The 23395-nt window shown below is 53.4% G+C and overlaps 3 protein-coding genes across 3 annotated transcripts; 2 read left to right on the forward strand and 1 right to left on the reverse strand.

The window, feature by feature from the left end:
• Positions 1-2: 2 nt before the first annotated feature.
• Positions 3-3618, forward strand: CSUI_009122 (elongation factor ef-g). The gene is made up of 5 exons (XM_068069241.1): positions 3-46; positions 641-999; positions 1325-1616; positions 1911-2095; positions 2713-3618. The coding sequence occupies exons 2-5, from the start codon at positions 761-763 to the stop codon at positions 3047-3049; spliced, it is 1053 nt and encodes a 350-aa protein (XP_067918782.1). The 5' UTR covers positions 3-46; positions 641-760; the 3' UTR covers positions 3050-3618.
• Positions 3619-4799: 1181 nt separating this feature from the next.
• Positions 4800-14817, forward strand: CSUI_009123 (major facilitator superfamily). Its single transcript, XM_068069242.1, has 9 exons — positions 4800-7773; positions 8661-8787; positions 9123-9259; positions 10044-11059; positions 11653-11751; positions 12499-12620; positions 13409-13592; positions 14053-14180; positions 14550-14817. The coding sequence occupies exons 1-4, from the start codon at positions 6879-6881 to the stop codon at positions 11057-11059; spliced, it is 2175 nt and encodes a 724-aa protein (XP_067918783.1). The 5' UTR covers positions 4800-6878; the 3' UTR covers positions 11653-11751; positions 12499-12620; positions 13409-13592; positions 14053-14180; positions 14550-14817.
• Positions 14818-18049: 3232 nt separating this feature from the next.
• CSUI_009124 (phosphomannose isomerase type i protein) lies at positions 18050-23096 on the reverse strand. Its single transcript, XM_068069243.1, has 4 exons — positions 21448-23096; positions 20441-20700; positions 19263-19433; positions 18050-18583 (listed from the first exon to the last, which is right to left on the reverse strand). Exons 1-4 carry the CDS (start codon positions 22718-22720, stop codon positions 18404-18406), a joined length of 1884 nt encoding a protein of 627 aa, XP_067918784.1. The 5' UTR covers positions 22721-23096; the 3' UTR covers positions 18050-18403.
• Positions 23097-23395: the final 299 nt, after the last annotated feature.

The following is a 23395-nucleotide window of genomic DNA, read 5'->3' on the forward strand; positions in this document are numbered from 1 at the left end:
AGCCGATCCTTCGAAGAATCTTGTTGCCCTTGCCTTCAAGATTCAGGTGAGTGTGGAGAGAGAGATTACGCGTATTGGGGATCCTTCGTACTATTTCGCGTTGAAGGTGGCCTTCTTAGAGTTGGCTGCATGAGTGTGCTACATCAGATTATGATTCTACGAAGTAACCTGACTCAATCACGAGACGTTCTTTCAGACCCATGCACGAGGTTGTCCCGGGCAGAGATTCAGCAGTCTAAAACCTTTCCCAGAAAGATCAATACACAGTCAGCCAGGGTACTGGCCAGTCAAGAAGCCAAGGGTTGATTCTGTTTGGTATACTACATGGCATTCTGTTTTTTAGACCAGCTTAACATTCCCCGGCTACTCGACAACAGTTTCTGGTCCTGTCACTGTCTTCAGACGCTTGCTTGCGTCTCCTTTATAAAGCACATCACCCCATCGTAGGCATACATCGCACTCGAGGGTGAATGCTTGGCGTATACATGAGTGTCTATCTTTGTACTCATGTAGAATCGCTCTCGTATTGGAAAGAACACATCAACTGCTTCGTTCCTCCGAACATTGGAGAGCCCGTTTCAGAGAATTCGGACCGGAAAACTCGGTGTGCGTTTTTGTGGATGCTGCTGCGGTGACTCAGGAACTATCGGTGGGCCAGCTGACGTATCTTCGTCTATATCAGGGCAAACTTAAGCGGGGAGACACTCTATTCAATGTCGCAACCCAGAAAAGGTCATCTCCGATCAAGCGTATTCTACGGATGCATGCAGACGAAGCCCGCGAAGTCACTCATGCCTTAGCTGGGGACATCGTCGCCGTCAGCGGCCTCGAGTGTAACAGCGGTGTAACATTTACTGACGGGAGCTCACGACTTTCTCTGAGCTCTATGTATGTACCGGACCCAGTCGTTTCTCTTTCTGTCAAGGTGTCAAAGAAAGAAGATCAACAACGGTTTGCAAAGGCCTTAGCCCGTTTCCAGCGAGAAGATCCAACGTTCAGGTAACGAGCCGAGCCAGCTAGAGCCGTCCTTTCTTTGTCTTCCTTTCTACGCACACGCACCACGCGTATAACTTTCATCGCGAAGCCTCAGGCACCTCCTTCTCCGGCCAAGAGCAGCTGAGCAATCTTCTGTATGGCGGAGCAGTATGAGGAGTAGGGGGTGTGGAAAGCGAGGCTGTGCTACCGCAGTCTAGTTGTTGGCAAGCTGTCCTACAATGTCTCCGGCTACGGCCCTGAATCAAGTATGTATCTCTCGTATGGCGGCGTCATCTGCTTGTCTACTTCTTTGTGGCTGGTTTTTCGTTTCGCTCCCGCTGTTTCGCAGAATGAATGTCGACGGAGAGTCCAAAGAGACGTTGATTTCCGGCATGGGGGAGTTACACTTGCAGATTTACCTCGAACGCATGGCGAGGGAGTATCGCCTAAACGTCGAGACTGGAGAGCCGAAGGTGAACTACCGAGAGATGGTGACACAGAAGGCAATGTTCGATTACACCCATAAGAAACAATCTGGAGGGGCCGGCCAATACGGAAAAATACAAGGCTACTTCGAGCCTATCAAAGCCAACGGAGATGAAGTGGACGCCAACTCTCCAGTCGAGTTTCGAAATGAGCTTGTGAGTCTTTAGGTTGTTTGCTTTGATCAAGAACAAGAGGCGCTCTGTCACTCCCCCTGAAGCTGGCGACCCTCAGGTGTGTATGTGCTGGGACCATGCTTCATCAGTAGGATAAGCCAGGGGCTACCCCGGTAACTCTGCAAGATGGACGGTTTGGCCATTCTATTGTACTGGGTGTAGCCACCAGCACTCTCAGGATTCGGGATGCGGGGGGTTTCTCTCCATTCTTGTTTTAGGGAGACAGAGAGGTTGCAGCACTTGAGGAGCGTGTGACGATTTCTGTATGCTGAACAGGTCGGAAACGACATTCCTCCGAATTACATCCCGAGCATCGAGAAAGGCTTCAGAGAAGCGGCAAAGAAAGGCATGCTATCCGGTCACCCGATCATCAACACGCGATTCGTTTTGCAGGGCGGCAAATCTCATGATGTAGACTCTTCCGACATTGCGTTCCGCCTCGCGGCTGCCGGTGCTTTGAGGTAGGTAGACTGGCCTGAGCCGCACCTTATCTAATTGATTTTGTGCTACTTCTGTTCGACTTGCTTCCGTCATGCGAACGCAGAACAGGTGTGGTCTCTAGTAATAAGGGCAAGCTTCTCCACTGCCGCTATACGACTACCCTCCAGCTGTCAATTGACTTCTGGATGCAGTGCAGCTCGGCCATTCTGACAGTCTTAGGTTGCGCGCCTGCAACGAGACAATTAGAGAGGCAACCAGAGCCGCGGACGAATAGATATATGTGTGTGGCCTACGTCACAAGCGCCTCATCCCCCCCTTGTTGGTACATCGGGAGCAGCCCTGTGGGAGCCCACTACGAAGCCGTGTGCAGGACCGTTCAGCAGAGTGTACGGCACGCCTGGGCGTGTGGACCAGTATCTCCGACAAAGTGATTATTGTTGAAGACACATCTTTCCCGTCTGGGGTTAGTTGTCAGGTAACAACCGCTTAGGTCCGGGGCTCAGTACTGTTCGGAGCGCAGCCGTCCTTGAGCCTAGAGCTGAATGCAAAGACGTACGACAAAGCATACATACGCACCTCGTGTGAATCCCCGTGGCGGCCATGCTCTGTGCTCCTGTGTGTACACTCCTCGTGCTAGGGAGTTCTACGAGGAGGCTGCGCCGATAGTGCTGGAGCCCGTCATGGCCGTGCAAGTTACTGTGCCGGCAGAATTCCTTGCTGCAGGGCTCGGTACAATCAGTCGGCGGAAGGGGACAATCACGAACACAGTCCGTCAGGGTGACACAGTTCTTCTTGAAGCGGAGGTGCCGTTAAAGAACATGTTCGGGTACATCACAGACTTGCGCTCCTGCACGCAAGGCCAGGGAGAATTCACCATGGACTTCGACCGATATCAGGCGATGCTCTCGACCGACCAAGAGGAGCTCAGACAAGCATACCAGTCTCAGCTGCAGGGAGGCGCAGCAGCGGCGTGAAAGGAGAATACGGAATTTAGGCGGTTTTTATAGGCGACTGCCTGAGTGACCCAAACGTCATGATATCTTGTCTGTTTCGCGGAAGTAGCCATTGGTTCGCAGGAATTACAGAGCACACTGGAAGATGGACGTCCACAGCTGAGAATTCAAGCCCAACCCGATATGCAAGCCGCTCGTTGAGACGCCCGGTATGCGTGCCGCTCGTTGAGACCCCTCGGAAGCCTTGAGTCCAGGATTCGAACGCACTTGAGAATTTGACTTCGGGCGCAGCCATTCGCCGTATATGCGGAAAGATGGATGGAGAGAAGACAACAGCGGGTGACTGGACTTTTCTCATCAACAGGGGACTGACGGGGTGACTGGATGTGCATCCAAGTGCGGGTCAGGATGTCTTCCCTGGTTCTACTAAAGGCTGACCAGCGCGTGGCCCCATCAATAGTCTCGCTGTCGGGCCTCTTGCTGACTCTTGAACTCCGGAACTAACTACTGGCTGTGCAGACAATCAACCTATGAAATATCACGGTGTCGGACCTATTGCTAACTCCTGAACTCCAGAACAAAACAGTGGCTGTACCACTGAGCACTGCAGAGTGTCACTTTGAGGGATACTCTACGCTGCTCAGTCGTAGAGCTACCAGCTACGCTTGCTCGCCGCGTGTCAGTTCGAGCTCCTTCGTTTTTCACCCGCTCCTTGCAAATCCTGTATCCGCGAGTGCTCCGGATTGCTTTGTCCGTGCCGGCAAATTTCCTCTTCGTTCTTCCACGGGACAACAGGCGAAGGAATGCAACCAGGCGTTCGCCCCGGTCCTGAGCAGCGTTGATATTACTAGCCAGATCGCGCGAATAGCGTACACGTAACGTTTTTTTAGCATATCGGCTTGTCCCATTGGTGTGGAATCTTACACGTTCTCCGCACATCGAATAGCCCCTCGAAGTCTGAGTTTTGAGCACAGGCGAAGAGAAGGCCGGCAACGCGCCCCAAGGTCTCTATGGGGGCGCACACGGTCAGGGTTCACGAACCCCATACTTGCCTGTTTCATTGGCGTGACGCTGGGTCTCCTGAGGGGTTTTAGCTGCGCTCAAGCCCAATGGCGGAACACCGTTCATCCGGAGGGACACGAAGGAGTGTCCACACAACGTTCTGCCCTCAAACATTGGGTGGCACTCTAGACACATAGGTTTCGACGTCCGAGTGCCTACTGAACGTTCAGACATGTGTTAGTGCTTCCTGCGGTAACTGGCTGTCAATTGGGAGACGTTAATTCTCGTTTGCTCCCGCATTCCGAAGTTGCAAAAGTGCACGGAGGGACGCCGGGTCGCCATCCTTCGTACAACTACGCTTCGCTTTCTCCCACTTGGTACCGGCCTACGAACTCTTCACTTGTGGAGGGCTGCCCTAGCTCAGAGGAATCTTCGACTAAGAAGCTCTCCCCCAAGGCTCATCGATCGTCCTCCTCCTGTCGCCTCTTTCGAGGGACCCAGCCGGTGCGCTTTGTTTGCAGCCTCGTTGACGGCTGTCACTGAACACCCTGTCCTGATTACCTGCGGCCCCTAAATTTCGAAGTCGGCCTACAAAAAAATCACGCTGAGTAAGATTGGCCCTTACAATTGTGTCCGTGCCCCTAATGTACACCGAATCGAAACACAACGCTCAACATTGTTTTCCTGGTGCTGTTCTAGTCGCCCCGGGGTAACACTACGCGCTGTCGCATGCACGCGCCACCAACGAGTCTTTCCGCTTCACTTATACATTTTTTTTTCACCGCACAGCTTCACTGGAACGAACGAATAAAAATGACCTTCATACTTTGCGATAACGCCTGAGGTGAGCGAATTTGTGCGAGCACGGACGTGCTACAGGCAAGCTAGGATGGATTAAGCTTAGGCAGCAGAACAAGGAGTGGGCTGCCCGCTCGGCCTTTCCCAGAGCAGCAGCCAAGGTCACATCCTCCTGCACTCCAAGGTTTTGTTGGCACATACGCGTGGCGACCCAGTTTTCCGTCTCTTCCTTAGACCACGTAACCCTAGGGGCAAATTTACGCATCAAAACGTTACACTAGGGAAGGGATGCACTCGCAATTCGGAACGGACATTTCTGGCTGCTAGCTCGCCCGTGTTTTTTCTCTTAGGGGCGGCTCACCGGGTGATGACGTCGGAATCGATGCTGAGCAAACGGCGATTCAGCCGCTTGGTTACAAGCCATAGGGCGCTTGGCTTTCCCTTTCAACCAGTCAAGTCCTTTGATCTGGACTTGAATTTTTTGTGTTGGGGACATTGAAGGGGAGTCTTTTTTTGGAGCGCCCACCCTGGATTTCAACAATTTATACTTCCTTTTTCTCCACCGGGCCCGCTGGTGCTGGTTTGTCCATTTTGCCGGCTATAGACTCCTCATTTTTCAGATTTTTTTGGAGCTTTCGTTTCCTGTTCGTATAGACAGATCTCGTCTCCAAATTTCTTTTCCGGATAGCATATTGTGTCTGCCCTCATCAGGCCTACAATTCTCCTTAGTGCTGGTAATTCGTTTACCCAGCTGTCTACTCCCGATCGTGCGGAAACGTTTGTAGTCAGTTTAGTTTTCTTCTTCCCCTTTCTCAGGCATCATTAGACGCTATTTCATTCCTTTGTGGGCAGGTTCTGTCTGGCCACTCCATCCCCGGCTTGCTTTCAGCGGCGCCAAGTAGTCAGCGGTTCGATTTCAGTTCTGTTGCCTGTATCCGTGTCTCTGCGCTGTTTTTCCGCCGTGGAGGTGGCAGCGCTCTGGGTCGCATGCTGGGACCAAATCACCCCCGCACTTTCTTACTGATCTCATGTATGTATCCTGCCGGCGTACCGGAGTGTTTCAGGACCGTTGAGCGCGGGTGCTGTATCTTCTCCGAGGCTGACTCTCCGGTGTGCTTAGAACGCTAAGGACTGTAGTGGCACACCGGTCGAGAGCCGCGTATGCGCCTTCTTGTTTGAGGGGAAGTGCACGGTTTGCAGGTCGGCGTAGTTTGTAGTCACAGCTGATCTCGCATGTATCTGCAGCTCCGGATGTACAGTGCAAGCCGAGGGTGATGGCGGGTAGTGGTAGCGTTGCTTCTTTCACCTTCTTAGTTTCCCTTCATCAGCGTCTTCTTCCTCTGGTTGCCTTCCCATAGTTTTCTCCCTCGCGCTCTGGGAAGTGCTAGGGCTGACGTGCCGTTCAGCCGTCACTTCTATTTTTTTTTCTGGTTTCCTCTCCAACGTGTGGGCGCATTTTGGGCGGTACTCTGTGGTTGTCAGGCTCCCCTCTTCTTCCTGTCATTACTTCACGACAACTACTGCGTGTTTCGGCGACGCAGATTTCGTGTACCGTCTCGTACCGCCGCTTCCTTCTCCCTGCTTTTGTCGAGAAGGCATGTCTGGTTCGTTTGATTCTCTTATTCTTGGATTTTCCTCGAGCCACGTACTCTGCGGCGATCATTCGCAGGGCAGAATCCAACGGTCTCTGAAGCCGGTGACGCAGGGTCTGTAGCTTGAGGAGAAAGGACAACTCACTAGATCGCCACAGAACGATGAGAATCTGGTTCTGTACTAGTGGCCCCTCACTTCCTCCGGGCCACCCAAGTCTCCGTTCATTAATCCAGCCTTAACCTCTCCGTGTTGCTTGGCTTTCACGGATGTTCTTTTCCCGTCCTCCCCCGACCTCTCTACTTTCCCTAATCTAGTTGCAGCGGTGTCTTGGCCCGTTGACATCCTTAGCTGGAAACGTGGCATCGTGTCGGTGCAGTCGTGTTTGGCATGTTGGTGAGAAAGAAATTTGAACGAAGTATTGCTCTTGGCTTGTATATTGAGCTGGTTGTCTTCGTGTATGCCGTCAGAGTTCTCTATGGAGTACACAAGGGGCAGCATGCCCCCCTCGGTGGTTGTGATAGGAGAATGTGTAGAGGCTCGGTCGCGGTTCCCTGATGACATCGACGAATTCTTGACAGACCGAGAGTTGTTCTTGGACGACACTCAGGATAGGGACCTGGCCGATTCATTCGCTTTCCCATCAGATATTTCAACTGCATCATGCTCATCTCCGTTTCGATCTCCCTCTAGAGTTCCGTCGACGTCGTCGGTTGGTGCGCTTCATTGTTCATCTCCTTTGTCTACCGGGAGTGGGGAATCTGGGGAAGAGGATAAACAGACTACATCTCCCAAGCCTCGCCCCCGCACGAGAGGTCGCCGGCGCGCAGCAGCTTGTTCAAAAGGCCGATGTGTGGCTTTGGTCGCTGACAAGGTTCCCGTTGAGCGGACAGGAGCAGGAGGTGCTCACGACATTGAGTCAAACGAAGAGCTTCTCGAGACGGGCCACTCTCAAGGCGCGGCTGTGTCTCAGTATGAAGACACACCTGATACTTCGGGTTACCTTCAAGGCGGAGAAGACGCGGAGGAGACAGCTCGATTGGTCTTGTCCAGGAATAGTTCTGTGTGTTCATCCGTTCTTGGAACACCGACGATTACAGAGGATGAGGATTACTTTTATTTCCAGAAAAAGGGACGCCTTGATCCAGCCCGAAGCTGGCTAGAGAAGTGCAGGAAGTCAGTTCACGCGGTAGTCCGGATACTCTGGATGCGAAAGAGCGACGAAGCGTCATGGCAAACCCATAACGAAAAAGCCGAAGAAGACTTGTTTGCGCGGAGGCGCAGAGAAGTTGCTTTCAAGCAGCAGGCGTCGGAAACGTGCTGGAGAGATCTTCAACGGGAGCCAAGACTCACTCGTACGTATCTGCGTTTCGGGGGGTGGCTGTTCGGGGTGGCTGAAGATGGTGCAGGTCAATCCTCTTTGATGCTGTTAAGGTGTGGGAAGCGTCGGGAGAGCTGTCGGGCTCATAGAAAGGACCGGCGACCGCGGAGCCGTCCTTTGTCGTGAGAGCGTTGCGTCAGAGACGCTGTCTTCTCAGTTTCAACTACAGTAGTTTTTTTTTTTTAACTGGTTGTGTCTTGGGGCTGGTGGCGCTCTCCTACTCGGTTCTTTCTCCGCTGCCGTCCCTCTTTCACGGGTTTCTTCTTCGTACCGGGGTGGTATGTGGAGCTATGGCTTCTCTGCCCGGAACTGTCCAAGTGGGTACAGCGGCTGTATACAACCAAGCAACACGCAACGGGCTCTCGTTTCGCGGCCGGTACTGGTATTTGCGGATATGGGTCGGTGTATCAATGCTAAAAGCCTAATGTGTTTAGACGTCGAATCCGTCACGCAGCCGCGTGTTGCCGATAGGATCTTACCGTTTGGGAGCACTCACTCTCGGTCGGCAGCCCCGCGCGTGATAAGGCGAATTATCACGTGGTTCAATGTTGTTGTAAACGTGCCGTCCCGGGGTAACCATAGAAGGCAGGCCCTACAGCTGTTGTTCTGTTCCGTCTAACACCTTCTCTGGTGTTTCTCTCAATTAGTCAACAGCTGTTCGGATGTAGATACATTTGTCCGCGCCTGTTCCGTTTTAGGACAGTTACTTCGGGTACTCGCAAGGAGTCAGCTACCTGCTTTCTCCATGCTCATTCTGTTCTGCACCTGAAGCCGCCTTTGAGGCCCGTTCTTTCCTTTCGGGTTTCTTGACCTTCCTGTTTTTCTCTCTCTTGGTTTGCTTTGTCTGCTTGTCCTGCGAAGTCTTGCTCCTGGCGACAGCAACGGCCTTCAGCACGCATAATTTGATCGCGCCGAACATGTCGCGAATAGCAGGGACATTCCACTTTTCGAACTTGGAACGGGACCAGAAGATCGGCGGGAACCTAACGTAAGTCTTGTGCTCTCTGTACAACAATGGAGAGTCATGCTTTCTGTTCTTGTTATCCAGAACCATGAGGTACGATGGAGCTTTCCCAAGAGAGTAAATCAGAATGCTTCATTGGGCAGGCGATACACGTATGTAGCGATGCTGGAGGAATGAGTGCTTACGTGCGGAGTTTTTCAAAGAGCGGTAGACTCTATGTCAATCTGACGAAGCCACGTTTTATTTGCGCGGGCTCAACAGGCGGGGAGGGATCAGTAGTCTTATTGTTGTTGGAAGGCTCCTCTTCCAGTCATGTTGAATGTGGACCAAGCGTGTTTCTGTTGTTGCTGAATTGATAGGACTCTCTACTACATTCCTGGGTGCCTGGGAGCGCTCTGCGTTGGCATCATTGGCGATGCTATCAACAGTTCTAGGTTGCTTTATGGCGTCCTCATGCTGACTTCCGCTTCCACGTTTCTCACGTCTTTTGTCCAAAGTAAGTGTCTACACGTCCGCTGCAAACCGGGTGAACCGGTGCCACGTTGAGTCTACGTACCTGTCTCTCACAGGCCGCGTCTGTAACATAGAACGGCTGAGAATGTCTCGAGGAAAAGAGCGCAGTTCTCCGGAGGTTGGTGAAAAGGACTGTCCTGTGCAGGTGCCGCAACGGACGCTTTGGTAGCCGTTCACAGGTGAACAGGGACAACAGAAAGGACGGTGCAGCCGATAGCTGGGAGGGAAAAGCCGGTCCGAGTATCTGCTCTGTGCCTAGCGGGCGTTTCTGGTTTGTGTGTGCAAAAGTATCGCAAGCTCACGAGGGAGAACCCTTCTTTCTTTTGACGTGGTCGTTGTTAACCGCCTCACTGGGCCAACCATGCCAGAATGAACAATCTGGGAGCTTTGTGTGGACAGTGGGATGGACACCGAGAGCTACTAGAGGGTGTGCTCTTCTTACAGTGGTCCGTGTGTACGTGCGTATGTCTCCCACGGTCTGTGCCAACATATTTCGGCTCTGTTTTACGGTAGTACGGTGGTCGTTTCCCTATACTACGTCCTTGTGTGTTCCGTTTAGTTCATGCGTTTCAGAGATGTCTGCAAGTGAAATATATGTGTGTACGTAGTGCTCGAGTATCAGTGTGTGCTCGTATGAAACCGCCTATCTATGTATGTAGGTATCTATTTCTCTGTGTACCGATGTGGCCATGGCGGTGCCCTCGCGGTTGTCACGGTATTGAAGTTTTTCGAGAGCTTTAGAGCTGCTTTCGTGTGTTTTCTAACAGCGTACGAGCAGCTGGCTGCACTACGCGTCTTTTCTGGGCTTGGCATCGGCGGTGTGCTCCCATTGAGCTATAGCGTGTTGGGATCGTGGTACGAGCCAGAGAAGCGCGCATCATCTTCGGCCTTCCTCATGTCCGCGTGTGGCCTAGGAGGCTTCGTCGGTCAAAGTCTTGCGGCGTTGCTGGGCAGATTCGACTGGAGGTGGCCGTTTGCCTTCACGTCATTTCCGCTTTTTCTTGTTAGTCAGCTTTTCTTTTTCTACGGGATCTGTGAGGGCTCGTCATTGGGTCTTCGCGGAGTCAGCGTGCTCGGATCATCGGAGCGAAAGAGGAGGTGGGTCTCTTTGTTTCGTGTTAGGAGGGCTCGTCAAGAGAAAGACGAAAGTTGGTCTGCGAGGGAGGGTGCGGCATCACAATCATCGGATAGCGTAGAAGGAGGTTTTTTTCTGCAGCATGTGAAAAGATTCTTTCTTCGCGGTAATCGAAAATATGCGCCGTCGACTTCTTCCCAGGTTTCCGGGGAGGATGAAGAGTTTCGGCACGAGGATCAAGAACAAGCCCAGCTTACCTGCTCCGTCAAGGGATCGGATACTCAACCCGATGTCGCAGAGACTGTTGAGCATTGTGCTCATGGGAATGCAGATGAAAGTGGTGCTGTGATAGAACAAGAGGGAAGTTGTGAGCCTCAGAAGTCCTTTGGTTCCGTTACAAATCTCGAGAATGAGCTAGAAGAGAAAGGGCAGCAACATCGAACCTGTGGTGGAAGGTTGGTCACTTGGGCAGAAGGGGAACAGAATGAGGTCAAAGTCACTCAGAATGTCGGCAGCACACACAAGTGCCGTGGCGCGGACTCCATGACCTCCGCAGCAGGTGTTGGTCCTGGTATCTTAACCTTGGAAACAGCAAAGGCGATGTTGCAGACGAAGACCAATCTTCTCATTCTTATACAGGTATCATATCCGCAAGGTCATCTGTCGTCACGTGGACGTTTTCGCCTCCAGGTGTTCGTTGAAAAGTGACGTGTTCGCCGCAAGCGCCTGCCTAAAACATGATTTTTTATCTTGTCGGCGTCAGCCAGCGACTCGAATGAGGTCTGGAGGAAGAGTGCATCCTCTGTGCATGAAACCACACCGATGCATAGGTGTATGCATTGCGTTGTCTACTCGTGATGTACACCCATCGCTAGAAGGTAGTCGTCCGATCTTCAAACAAGCACCCGAGTGTTCTTGCTTCACCAGCTGATCACTCTGCGCCTCGACGGAAGTCCCATATGTACAAACATAGCAGAAAAGAAGGTTCGGCTCGTGATTTTCTGTCCATAATTCTCAAGGAGGGGGGCGCGGTGAGTGTGCTACGTTCTCTCCGAGAGCGGGCAAGGGTCAGGCGTTGTACAGCAGCCCTCGAAGTGTACGCATATGCGTAGCTTGTATAAAAGATAGCCTCCTGCACGTGTTCGTCTCTCTCTGTTTTCGGTAACTGCTGGTCCGCGAGTACACAGCAGAGGCGGTATACTAGTTCCAGTAATTGGCCTCTCCAGTGCCTCCGCTTACTCAGTGTGTGATGGAAAGAAATTTTTCTGTGACTTTTGTCTGTGTCCGTTGCTCCTTTTCAGGCTCTGGTGGGAAGCCTGCCCTGGGGGATGTTGTTAGTCTATCTTCACGACTTCCTCCGTGTCGATGCGGCTATGGGCGACGTTTGCGCTCTAATCGCGGTACGACTGTAGGATCGACACGGCACCCGAGTTACTACGCTGGCGGTGTCTGCTTGTACGTAGGCCGTTGGTTTAGTTAACGCCTCATAGCCGCACATGGTGGCCAGGGTAGCGGTGCAGTGGTGTTCTTCTATCGGAGACACTGATAGGGTAGCCCGAAGACTTCACGGTGTTGGGGAATTTGTTGTTGCTTCTGCCCGTTCTCGCACACTCGAGCGGCACTCACAACATAGTCAGTTAGCAGCACGTTGTTCTTCATAGGATGGGACTCCGCACACTTTTAGATAGTCAAGCCAATGAAATTTTCGAGTTCTGGCTCGCGGCACGAAATAGTATGTAAGGGGCGTTGTCGTCCATCAGCGCGGTCTGGAGTGGTTAAGCGCGCGGGTAACATGGGTCTAAGGTCTCATAGTGGGGAGTCGGACCAATGCCGGTCTGGGGATGAGTGCACATTTGTTTGGATTCTGTGTTGAGCGGGCAGGAGCGCGGAAGATGACATAAGTCATGTTGTCTGCCGATTTTGATTTCTCCCTATACCGGAGGACCGCGGAAACTGACGGAAGTCTTGCTGTTTCCCCTCCGCACTTGTGGACTGTGAATTCTGTTTCTTAAGAACGCACACGACACAGTGAGTTCGAGTGTGGTTAGGCGAGTAGACCGGTGGATGCATGCACAGTGTTAGTTGAACTGGTCTCGTTGAACCCTCCTGCGTGAGGATTTGCACGTGCTGATGTGCGGGACGTGCAGATGGCTGCCGTGGCAGTCTCGTCGTTTTGTGGGACTGTAGCCGGAGGTTTCATCGGCGAGCGACTCTATATTTGGAACAAGGAGTCCGTGTTGTTTTTCTGCGCATGCGTCAGCGCCGTAAGGTAGGTGATATTCCTTCCTTCGAGAACGTCACTCCGTCCGCGTTTGTGCGCCTTCCCTTCAAATTCAGAGCGTGTGCATCCGCGGTGCCATGTAGACGGACACGCTCGGAAGAACATCTCCATAGATACTTGACAGGGGGATAGCATTTCCGGGCCGCGTTGCGGGACCGGTGCGACTCGTACGTAGTTGTTACTCTAGCTAAGGTCAAGGGTAATTCAGTATCAGTACACGGAAAAGCCTTGAACAGACAACGTTTGTTTTCCGGGAAATGCAGAAATTCACGTGGGCCGCGTTTCGGTAGCAGCTCCGGCATCCGACGTGTGGGGTTGACGCCCCAGTGACTGAATTCCACTCCGTTGGCGATCCGATTGGGATATTGTGACTGGGTGTGGGAGAGCATGTACAAAAACGCAAATCAACCTGTGGGGTGCACGCTGTATGTGCGCCTGCAGAGCGTCTAGCTTGCCTTTTTGTTTCTTTGGGGGTGTATGCGAGGGCAGCATGTGGCAGGCTTCGCGTTTCTTGTTCCCGCCTAAGAGTATATGCCTCAGTCCTTTTTGTTTGCGTCGCTAGCACCTTCTGCCTCCTTTTCGTTGTTCGCGAGACCGGTAAGGTGTCTACAATCGTGTATGGCTTCACTTCTGTTGCCCCTCTGCGTGCGGTTTCAAACATTGCCGACAAGTGACACAAGAACGTACCAGGTGTACGCGAACATACTTGCGTGCTATCCGGCATCAAAGACACCCGTGAAGGCTTGGTATTTTGTTTGTTTGTTTTGTGTCTCCAGGTGGATTCCGTTTTTCCTTGTCTTCGAGTATCCTAAACTTGTCGACGGTACCTCGAAAACGAGTGCCTTTCTTATTTTCGTTCGTCTGCCACTTCTCCTGACCGCCCTGTGCCTTGGAGGATTTTTAGCTGCGCTCCCGACATCGAACATCAGCGCCGTGCTTCTCAATGTAAACTGCCCTCGGGTAAGAGGTGGAGGTTTAGCATGATTGCATGAGGTGCAGGCATGACGGTGTGTAACGTCAACCCTTAGGTCGCTTTTGCCGATGATGCAGGGAACGCACACGTTTCAAGTAAGGAACGGAAGAGATTCTATCGCCTTTGTTTACCATCAACAGAGTGAGAGAGTTTGCATTGTCCGGCCCTAGACAGCGAACTGAACAAGTCCATGCACGGTGTTTTCTCAGGCGTTTTCACTCCGGCGGTCGTATCGCTCTGGGGACTGTGGCACTTAGCGTAAGAAGCCAGCGACTCTTTCCGCTAAGCTTGCGGACAGCGGATTCAGCGATCATCATTGCAGGTAGTTCGCGTGGGCCTGCCCGCTGCCTTGTGACCTGAAGTGTTCAGGTTTCAGAAGCGGATCATCCTCCAGTGGGTCACAGTTGTGTTGCTTCTGTGTGGCCTGCTTTCTGTCCTCACGCGCAGGCACGGAGTGCGATCTTCGCGCTGTATGGGGTCTTGGGAGACATCGCACGCTCAGTTGGAATGCTGGTGGTTTCCTACCTGGTTGGCCTGTTCGGTGAACGGTGCTACGCGTTCCAAGCGACGATGCTGTAAGTGGGGTAGGGGTCGGCGTCGGTCGTCCCGTAGTGGAACATGTGTTTGCACAAATTCCTTGAAGTGACACGGTGTCTTACTTTCCGGGTGACAGATTACGGTGAGGGCGCGGTCGTTTTCCTTCCAGTTTTTGGTGGTATTAGTCGACTGCAGGAGATCGGCCTTTGTGAAGCTCTTCTATGTGTCTTAGCAAGGAATGCATTCTCCCTGAGTAGGCCCCGCGGTGGACCCGAGTGCGCGGCACATCGGGTGAGCGGTCGCAAGGAGGTTCCTGATGTTAGGGTTGCTGCAGTGTCAACGAAATGACGTCAGACACTAAGTTCCGAAGGTAGCGAACTGTGTTGTTGTTTTCCATGTTTTCCAAGGTTATGGCTGCCTTGTGCTTTGGCATTCTACGCGACGGCCTTCGTGCTGCGAGCCGACGAGGATCGTATCCGGCGATTGGAGCTGCTCGAGAAGGGCGCAGATGGTTTGCGGGAGCTTGACTATCCTACAAATATCGATGAAGAGACGCCTTTTCTGCTTCATTCTGTTTCCAGTCAGAGCTGTTCAGAGGCTGCGCGTTGTGTAGGTGACCGTCCCGAAGGCGTACTTATACCGAGCTTTTGTCTGGGTGCTTGCACACGAATGTAAAGAAGGCATCAGCTGAATGATACTTCAACGGTCCGAGAGGATTGTCAGCACTGGCGCTCTTCGTACAGAGCGACGGTGGTCTTCATGTAGCGGCACGACCAAGGTGCGAAGTGCACTCCGTCTCGGAGTCAAGCATCTTCGCGAGGAGGACCTGGTGCAGATATTTGACGAGCTTGTCTGCTCGTCAAATATCAGCCAGCGATGTTATGGAGAGTGCTGAGGCGCTGTAAGTGTCGGGCCGTTCACAACATTCCGGGGAGAGTTGAAGCACGTTAAGTCGGGAAGTGACCTGGCACACGTTTGCATGTGCGAAAGAGCGACCGCACGCCTTGACAGCGCTCTAGGGCCCTGCTCAGGCGAATGCCGCGTCGCAAAGGGCGTATGCGCGAGGTTTCCGGTTTCAAGAGGGGAACCTTGTCCTTTGTTCTCTCACTGGTGCGGGAGGACCCGGAAGGCGGGGCATGTGAGAATTTCGCGGGGCCTTCCTTGTCTTGGTGTCGCACGGAGGCATTAGTTGTCGTGAGACGTTATACGAAATTCAGCGCACGGAGCCGACATGCCCGCGTCCGTGACTTTCGGCCCCAGCTCGGGTGGCCGAACCATCGTAAACCGACTTACTGTCATATCTCCTCTGTAACGCTTCAGCGTTTGCAGGATGCGCATTTCCTTTCAGCAGAGATGTAGTAGAGATGCGTCGAGAAATCAGACTCAGGCGACATCTTGGTTGTTTCGCTCGTATGCAAGCGAGTGCCTGTGCCGTCTTTCGCGCACACTTACGAGCTTGGGCGGAGAGACCAGACACAGGTTTGCCCCCACGTTTGCCGAGGCTTTGCGGACTTGCCGGGGGCCTGCTAGTCGCGCTCTCCCGAGCCGGCCGCGGGTCCAGATCACCCGCTGACATGGTTTTTCAGTTTCAGTTGTTCGGAGGCACCTGGCGATTGTGCAAGTAGGAATTGCAGCATACGAACTAGATGCGCTTGATGGTACGAACTTTGGGGCTTCTGAGTTCGCAATCTGCAGGGAACTGCGACCGTTCCGCATCCCATAAAGAGAAATCACGCACCGTTTGCTGGAAGCGGTGGAGGGGTTGACGGGAAGTGGAAAAGCCTATATTGTATTCGCTCCGTCATGTGGTCAGACGGAGATTAAACGCCCCTTTCGGTTCTTTTCTCATAGGTGATTTCGAAGCCGCGCTATTACAGTGTTTGGTGCCCGCTCTTGGGAAACTCTTGGCACTACGTGTGGCACAGCTTACGTGCCTCCCGCGGCCCGGCATTGATCTGCTACCAAGGAAGCTACCAAAGTGACGTCTCTGATGACTTGTCACCCGCACTCTCCATAAACTCTCTGTTTTTCAGTGGTAGTGTAAGAACATGGCACACCAATCAGCCGAAGACGGCGCGACCGCTAGGAATTTTTTGACTAAATCCGGGTTTGTCTGGTTTTGGAGCGCGGCCAGCCGCTCTGTTCCGGCTTTGTACCCACTCTCTTGTACCCCGAGTTACATGGTGAAAGGGAGCGACTCCTTGCCATGATTCATTGCTACCTCACGATTCAGCGGTCCTGTACGGGGTGACACGCCGTCGTTGGAGCGCCTCGAGATCCAAATATATACCACTTTTTGCACCCTTCCTTCCTGGGTTAATATGCGTGGCCGTCGAGCACGCCTATTGGTGCGCCTACGGGCGCTGCATCTGCATAAGCAACCCGCACTCGGATCTTCAACAAGATATCACGCCTCGAACGAGTATGCTCTAGTGTTAGTTGCTGTGTTTTTTGGGGAGCTGTTGGGAAAGCTGATGTTCGCGGACTGCTTTGTACCGCCACGTAGTCTTTCCTTTGTGGTGATATACAGCTTCGTACTCCTGTGCTGCCGCAACTGGTCGATATCCTCTTAATGCATAGGTCTTGTCCGTAGTGCGTACTGCTGCTGTAAAGAAGCGTAGCCTTCCTCTCTCGCTGCTGACGTGCATCAGCGTGACCGAGGAACATATATATATATATAGTCATGATTTTTGCGAGCAGGTGAGACCGTCAGACACCTACCGCTTACGTGCGCAAAGAATGACAACTTGTTGGGCCAAGCGGCAAGGACGCGGAGGCTGACACACCAGTCCGGCTCGCTCTGGCGGGCGCTATCTTAGCGGAGCCCAGGGACGGCAGAAGCAGACCCACTGTTGCGCCCGCCAACGCTATGCCTCCGAAGCAGGTAATCTCTCTCTTGTCTCTCACTACGAGTGGACGAGCCAGGCGAGCGAAAAGTGGTCTCTCGCTGGTGGGACACCACACTACGGGTTCAAGGTGTCGAACACGGCTAGAACATTCTGCCTCCAATGTGGTGATCGAGCAAGAAATTATGGCGACTCTGCTGAATTGCAACGTACGGGGTGGGTCCGTACGCTCACTGAACAATAGAGTGTACACTCGGACTAACTGCACTGTAATGCGAGCTCCCACGCACGTTCCAAACCGGGGGAGCGCTGTCGTGGGTGCTCAGGTACTCGTGATCAATGAAATTCAACCTCCGGCCGCCGCGTGATCTGCGGCAGAACGACCGACCAGTTCTGATGGAAGTGGGACGCCCGGGACCTAGGAAGAAGACAATACGCCAGAAACACTGGCACTGTCGGACTTCGAGCTGCTTTGACGCCTACAGCTGGACAGGACCCACCAGTGTCACCGGCAAGGCACTGTGGTTTGTCGGTCCCGGCTCCTCGCATCCCGTGGTGTCCTGTTCCTGGCTCCACAGCGATAGCTAAGCGCGGTAAGTCCACTGTGCGGTGTTGAGAGTCCTCGCAAGTAGAACAGGCACCTCTGTTCACGCTGTCCTTGTGGCTACGCTCGGTACCGCGTGCTCTGCTTCGGGTGGATCGGGTGAGTGTTGTTTGGCGCTTGTCGCGCCAGTCATCGCTACTGGGCGAACAGATCTAAACCCCTACTTCCCGGTGAAAAGGTGACACCTCTTTATCAGCGGTCTCCCAGGGGTATCTTCGGCAGCAAAATGGCATTTTAAGAGAAGCTGTCGCCGCCTGACGTGTGCGGTCACCTGCTGTAACACAACGATTCAGAGGCCGCTCGCTCGCCTGCAAAGGGACGCAAGCAGTGCGTCCCTGCCTCAGTCTTGTCCCGTCCAGCTAGAAGCCGCAATTACAGGGAGCCAACGTCTATAGAGCGCCATAGAAGCGCCAGCATGCATATTTCTAGGATGCACGGGGAGACCCCGTCTTTAAATAGGCGAAAAAGCACAACCACATGTGATTACCGAATGCGGTAAGAATCCCACAGTAGCCGACGGCTGCAGTGGGGGTCAGCAGTAGGATCCAGTAGCTCTCTCACAACATGCCATGAGTTGCTTTCGCAACGGACCAAGCTGCGGCAGGCCGAAGTGAGCCGACTCGCTTTTTCGTATGCAGCGCCTGCCTGGGGTGATGTAGGAGTATGGGAGCTCCGCTGCATAAAAGAGATCAGCGACGCAGTGCATGTCCTCTAGTGTACAAAAGGTGGCCGTGAAAGAGCCGTGACCCGCGTACACCACAAAAGCCCCCGTGCTCGAACAAGCCCCGTCGAGTTCCTTTCAAGGATTTCTTCAACTCTCTCCGACAACGTGGTAGCCGAAGGTTATCAAAAAAAGCAGAACGCTGTCCTTATCGTCGGCTGCCAAGAGCGTATCCAACCGGGACTGTCTCTGGGCCTCGGCCGCAGCGAGGGCCTTCGACGAAGAGGCAGCTGAATGAGAGAGATCACCCGCTGTCTGCTCTGTCTCCTCCTGTCCGCAGCAGCGCAGAAACATACACGACACAACTTTCCATGGTCGAGACACTTCTTTGTACACAATCCAACTGTGTGCGTGACACATGTGGCAAGTGAGTCTACAGAAAAGCACTCCACACATGAGACCAGAAAATGGGTGCAACCGCAAGCAGCAAAGAAACCATAAGCTCCTTTCTCCTGAGCAGGGAACACTTTCTAAACAGCAGAAGCGAGAACGACATCGGACACCGGGGAGTTCAAAAGATCTAGGGGTTCAGCAAAAATTTCGGCCGATCGATAACTGTTGTGAAGACAGCGGAGGCTCCACTAAGGCCCCTGTGGTTAGGCTGTCAACTCAACCAGTCAACCGTTCCCTGCCGAACGACCCCAGGCACCAGGCTTTCTCGTTTCGTCCGTCTTACTGTTCACAGCCGCGCTTTACGACGTGTCTACAGTCCGGCCACATGAGTATGAAGAGTACTGCGGCTGCTCACAGTAAGGGCCCGATTTTTAGCTGTATCTCTACGAAACGCGATGCAGGACGACTGACTAGTTCTCATACAAGTCCTGCATCGCTTTTCAACAACTGTCAACCTTCCGCCTCTGCCCTGATACAACACTGCGCGATATACGGTACCGTTGCCAACGTACACTACAGGCGGCAATTGAAGCCTGACCGTTAGGTACCCGCTCACCGTCTGAAGGCTGAGAGTAGACCCAGCCGACACAAAAAGCACTTGGCCGAAATGAAGAGGGATCCGAGCGTCCTCGTCTCCCCGAGTCACATGGAGCAGCGCTGGACAAGGGCAGCTGAGAACAAGGACCATTCCGGGCGCTCGACGTAATATGTCACCGCAGTTCTCCAGCTGCTCACATACAGCAGGGAACGGAAGAAGTGGCCACACCGCACAGAGGCACAAAAGGAATGTCAACTACTCGGAAGCGCATACAGGATGCCTCGAGCGTAGCTTCTCTACAAAGTGGGCCACCGTGATGTTACATAACCATATGGACACTGGACCGTGTTGACTGTGATGCCCTGTTGATGCCCTTCCATTTTCGCCACGAATGCATGCATTCTTTCGCAAACCACATCGACCCAACTCCTGCGCATGCTGCAGTGACTAACTTGCAAGACACGACGAGTACGCTTCGAGAGCCGTCGCAGAGACGAGCAAGTAAATGAGAATCAAACAATCGGAATGCGCCCGAAGCAGCGCCAAGTTAGCGCCGATCACTTGGGAACCTTCTAGACAGTACATTTGCAGCTGCGCGCCGGTTTAGAAAAAAATCTATCCACGACAGATCACGCGTTTGGTTCTATACACCGCTGTCTAAACGAGAACTCAAGACAGAATCTGCCAATAATCAACGTCTCTCCGCCTGACACACGATTCTCTAGCCTCTGGAAAGACCGGGAAAGCGAAGTGAACCCGGAAAAATGCAAAAAGCGCCCCGGTGAAGCACAATGTTCTCCCACGTCCGGTGCCTTGACTGAACGGCGGCCCCTGGAACACTCTCCCACGGAAGCCATCTGAGCTAGTGTTACGTGGGTTTTCCGTGGTGCTAACAAGCCTGCCCGTTATCGTCGTGCCGGTACGCAACGTAAGAAAAGCGTGTGAATTCCTCGCTTGGCTGCTTGCAGTAGGAGAGCTGCTGGAAAAAAGATCCAGGCTCCACATGGGCTCCGCCTTCCTTTGAAGGTCGTGCCGGTTCAGTGGCACGAAGAGGTTCACGACCTTGAGTAACAAGTCGCCATGCCCACTGGCTTGCGTTGTCAGGCTCTCCGCAGTCCGGATATTCTTCCGTTCTCTCTCTAGTCCACAATGTAGGCACAGTGGCCTCTTCGCTGCCGCCTGCCCCACTCACGTACCGGGTAACCTCGCTGTGCCCTAAGTTTATAAATCCGAAACTCTGTTAGGTCTTCAACATGTGGATCATAGGCGACAACACTTGTTCCAACGGATCCCTGTGTTGTGGCGGGAAGAAAAGCTGGCTCGGGAGACAGCACGCCGTAAGGGCCCTGGAGATCGAAACGGAGAGACGAGAGGAGCAGCTCGACGTCTTTGTACTTTGGCGTCAAGCCTCCACGGATCACGTTGTCCGAGTTCGCCATACACTCGAGGCACTGACCTGGCCAGCACACGCAGAGAAGGGAACCTCCCCGATGACCAAGTGTACCCGCGCACGTGCAACCAGAGACGCTGCACACGATGGTGCAGCTGATGCACTTGAAGGACAGCGCGGAGACCAGGCCAAATGCGCTGGACCGTGACCCGACAGAGAAGGACTTCAGCGCTACAAGGCAGCATTACGGCCGGTAATCTCTGCCCGGTTTCGGTCAGCTGGCTTCTCCAATTGCCGCTGTGAATATCCACATTGGGACAGAAAAGCCAGACACACTTCCAAAACACATGAAGCCAACAGGGAAGGCACTCTTGTCCGTAGATCCAAAACAGACGACATCGCGTCGCGGCTCTCCAGTGCAATGTGATGTCGTGGCTGCCGCCTCGGGGACAGCCAGACACTCGTCATATCACCGTGGCTTGCTACCGGACTCGGGTACACAGTGAACGTAACCTCGCGAGCACGGTTCAGACGTACCGATTGAAACGCCAACATGCAAAGACAGAACAGAAAAGGTGCACGCGATGAGTGGCATCGCACTCATATGCCATTGCACGTGCATGTGAATGATGTTTCCAGTGTCACCTTACCAGTGGGTGGCGAGGAACACAGAACCACTGGAAGTCACGCCACACCTCGGTTTGAGATCCGATGCCACGAAGCTCTCGATACTCTGCCACTCTCGAGTCCTCTGCAGAGCCCCCCACTCTTGTTTCTGCGGGGTCTCCTATCCGAAGCAGAAGACGGACGTACCTGCAATGTAGCAGTGAGGCACATTCGGACCGACGAAGACCCCCTGTCCACTGGACAGACGAATGTAGTTGAGGAAATAAGCAGCAAAGACTCCAACATCTGAACCGTGGGCTGCGTACAAGCGGAGCGCCACGTCATTTGCGGTTCGCAGGGCCATGTCGTAGTCTTCCTCGCTCTCCATGGCACGTGGTTTTTCATTGGACGTGTCTCCATTCTTGGTTGAGATCTTCAGTCTCTCCACCAAAGCACAGAGGGTGCTCTTGACCGTCAGTTCTGACATCGTCAGAATCCTACAGAAAATTGATTTCAGAAGCTCTGCCTCAGCATTACCGCACGCACGCCTGTTCTCCTGCGAACTCACCCCTGGCGCTTGTCGCCTTTCACCCGGCTGTGAGACGGGCTCGCTTTTCTTCATTCGTTCTTTAATGAGATCCCTAGCACCACTTTCGTTCAAAAACGAATCCCCGCCAACCGCTTCAAGCAGCTCCGGAGTATTCTGGAGGAAGAAAACTACTTCCTCAACCCTACGGAACCCGCACAAGACCTCGAATGACCCAACAGCGATGGCGCATTCAGGCTTGTGATTGGAGTCGGGGAAGTGGTCCGGGTGACGGCGATGCAAAATTTCCGCGAGTTGGCGGTCTGGATGCGTCTGGATGCTCAAAGGCTTCTTCACTGACAACACTTTGAACAAAAAAGGAAGGTTGTTTTCGCCCCCCATGAAGCAAGGGAATCTGCTGATGAACTCAGGCAGAGCCAGGCCCTGCAACGAGGTCGAACCCGTTCCCTCGTAACCAAAGCAGATTTCGTCAGCGCTGTCGCCGCTTATGGATTGCCTGGCGTGTGGAGTCCCCTTGGAGCCTACACCGGCTCCGGCATGTACACCAGATTGGGGACCTTGAAGACATCCCCCTTCCTCTTCGAGTTTTGTAGCGGCTCCCCAGAAAACTCCGCCTACCCGATTCATCCCGCTCGGGTGAGCGCCCATCCACAGCTCTGCGAAAGGTCCAACGGGAGAAGGTTTGCCGCCTGACGCGCCAGGGTCCGTTGTGCTGCTATCCAACTCAGCCGATCTGGTTGAGTCCACTGTAAGGACAGTAGAAGCTGTGAATAAGCTGTGAACAAGGGCTTCGTCCGCCGGCATTCCCCACGCGTAGTGCTGTACAAAAGGGACAAGCTGCACGGCCAGCGGTGAAACGCCATGGTCGCAGCCCTCTCCGAGCATCAACCCGCGAGTGCCGCAGGCACCTCCGAGCTGAGAAAGAAGCGTCATCCCCCCTGGAAATTCACCAGAGGGCGGTGTCCCGAGAGCAACAAAGAGAGAGAGAACAGATCGAAGAGGTGAAGTGAGAGAGCGGAGAGGTCGACACAACCGAGGAGGGCTCCGGTGCCAACAAACGAGAACAGGCAGGGTTTTAGGGTAACCCTAAACTCTAAGGACGCAAAGCAAGAAGAGGTGATGCAAAGAACAGGAGCCCCCAGTGGCAGCCGACAACCACTGAAAGGCGCACCGGCACACGAAACAAGTGAAAGTGATGAGAGGGTGTCCTGGTGGGCAGTACCTGTCAAGGGCTAATGGTAAAGCAGCGATTCAACAAAGAAGCATGATGACGCGGAGATGACAAGTACTGTCCGCCGAAGTGCTGGAGAAACTGCTTGTGCATGCGCTTCCCTTCGTCAGACGCACGACCGCTGCGCCGTTGTTACGCGATGACGTTGGGAAAAGGATAGCTGGACTACTGCCAGTGTTATGGGTAGCGCTTCTGGTCAGATGCGTGCGCCTCTCAGAAAGCGTGCGGGCCCAGACTGAAAGAATGATTCTCTCCAGATGTTGGTTAGCGCGCAGTCTTACTCTACCGTGGCCGTGGGAGCAAGGCGTCACAAAACAGTTTTGGTTCCTGACTCTGACAACAGCATGAATCACCTAGTCGGGGAGGTGAGTTCTCGG

The sequence above is a fragment of the Cystoisospora suis genome (genome assembly GCF_002600585.1).
Source record: "Cystoisospora suis strain Wien I chromosome Unknown contig_5317, whole genome shotgun sequence".
NCBI lineage: Eukaryota > Apicomplexa > Conoidasida > Eucoccidiorida > Sarcocystidae > Cystoisospora > Cystoisospora suis.

Coding starts and splice junctions, on each gene's coding strand:
- CSUI_009122 (XM_068069241.1), top strand. CDS start 761: ATGCATGCAGACGAAGCCCGCGAAGTCACTCATGCCTTAGCTGGGGAC. Junction 1,000..1,324: donor CGAGAAGATCCAACGTTCAG/GTAACGAGCCGA, acceptor GCTGTTTCGCAG/AATGAATGTCGACGGAGAGT. Junction 2,096..2,712: donor GCGGCTGCCGGTGCTTTGAG/GTAGGTAGACTG, acceptor TCCTCGTGCTAG/GGAGTTCTACGAGGAGGCTG.
- CSUI_009123 (XM_068069242.1), top strand. CDS start 6,879: ATGCCGTCAGAGTTCTCTATGGAGTACACAAGGGGCAGCATGCCCCCC. Junction 7,774..8,660: donor ACGGGAGCCAAGACTCACTC/GTACGTATCTGC, acceptor TGTCCTGCGAAG/TCTTGCTCCTGGCGACAGCA. Junction 9,260..10,043: donor TCTCACGTCTTTTGTCCAAA/GTAAGTGTCTAC, acceptor GTTTTCTAACAG/CGTACGAGCAGCTGGCTGCA.
- CSUI_009124 (XM_068069243.1), bottom strand. CDS start 22,720: ATGACGCTTCTTTCTCAGCTCGGAGGTGCCTGCGGCACTCGCGGGTTG. Junction 20,701..21,447: donor GCCTCACTGCTACATTGCAG/GTACGTCCGTCT, acceptor TGTGCTGGCCAG/GTCAGTGCCTCGAGTGTATG. Junction 19,434..20,440: donor GGGCACAGCGAGGTTACCCG/GTACGTGAGTGG, acceptor GTATGTGAGCAG/CTGGAGAACTGCGGTGACAT.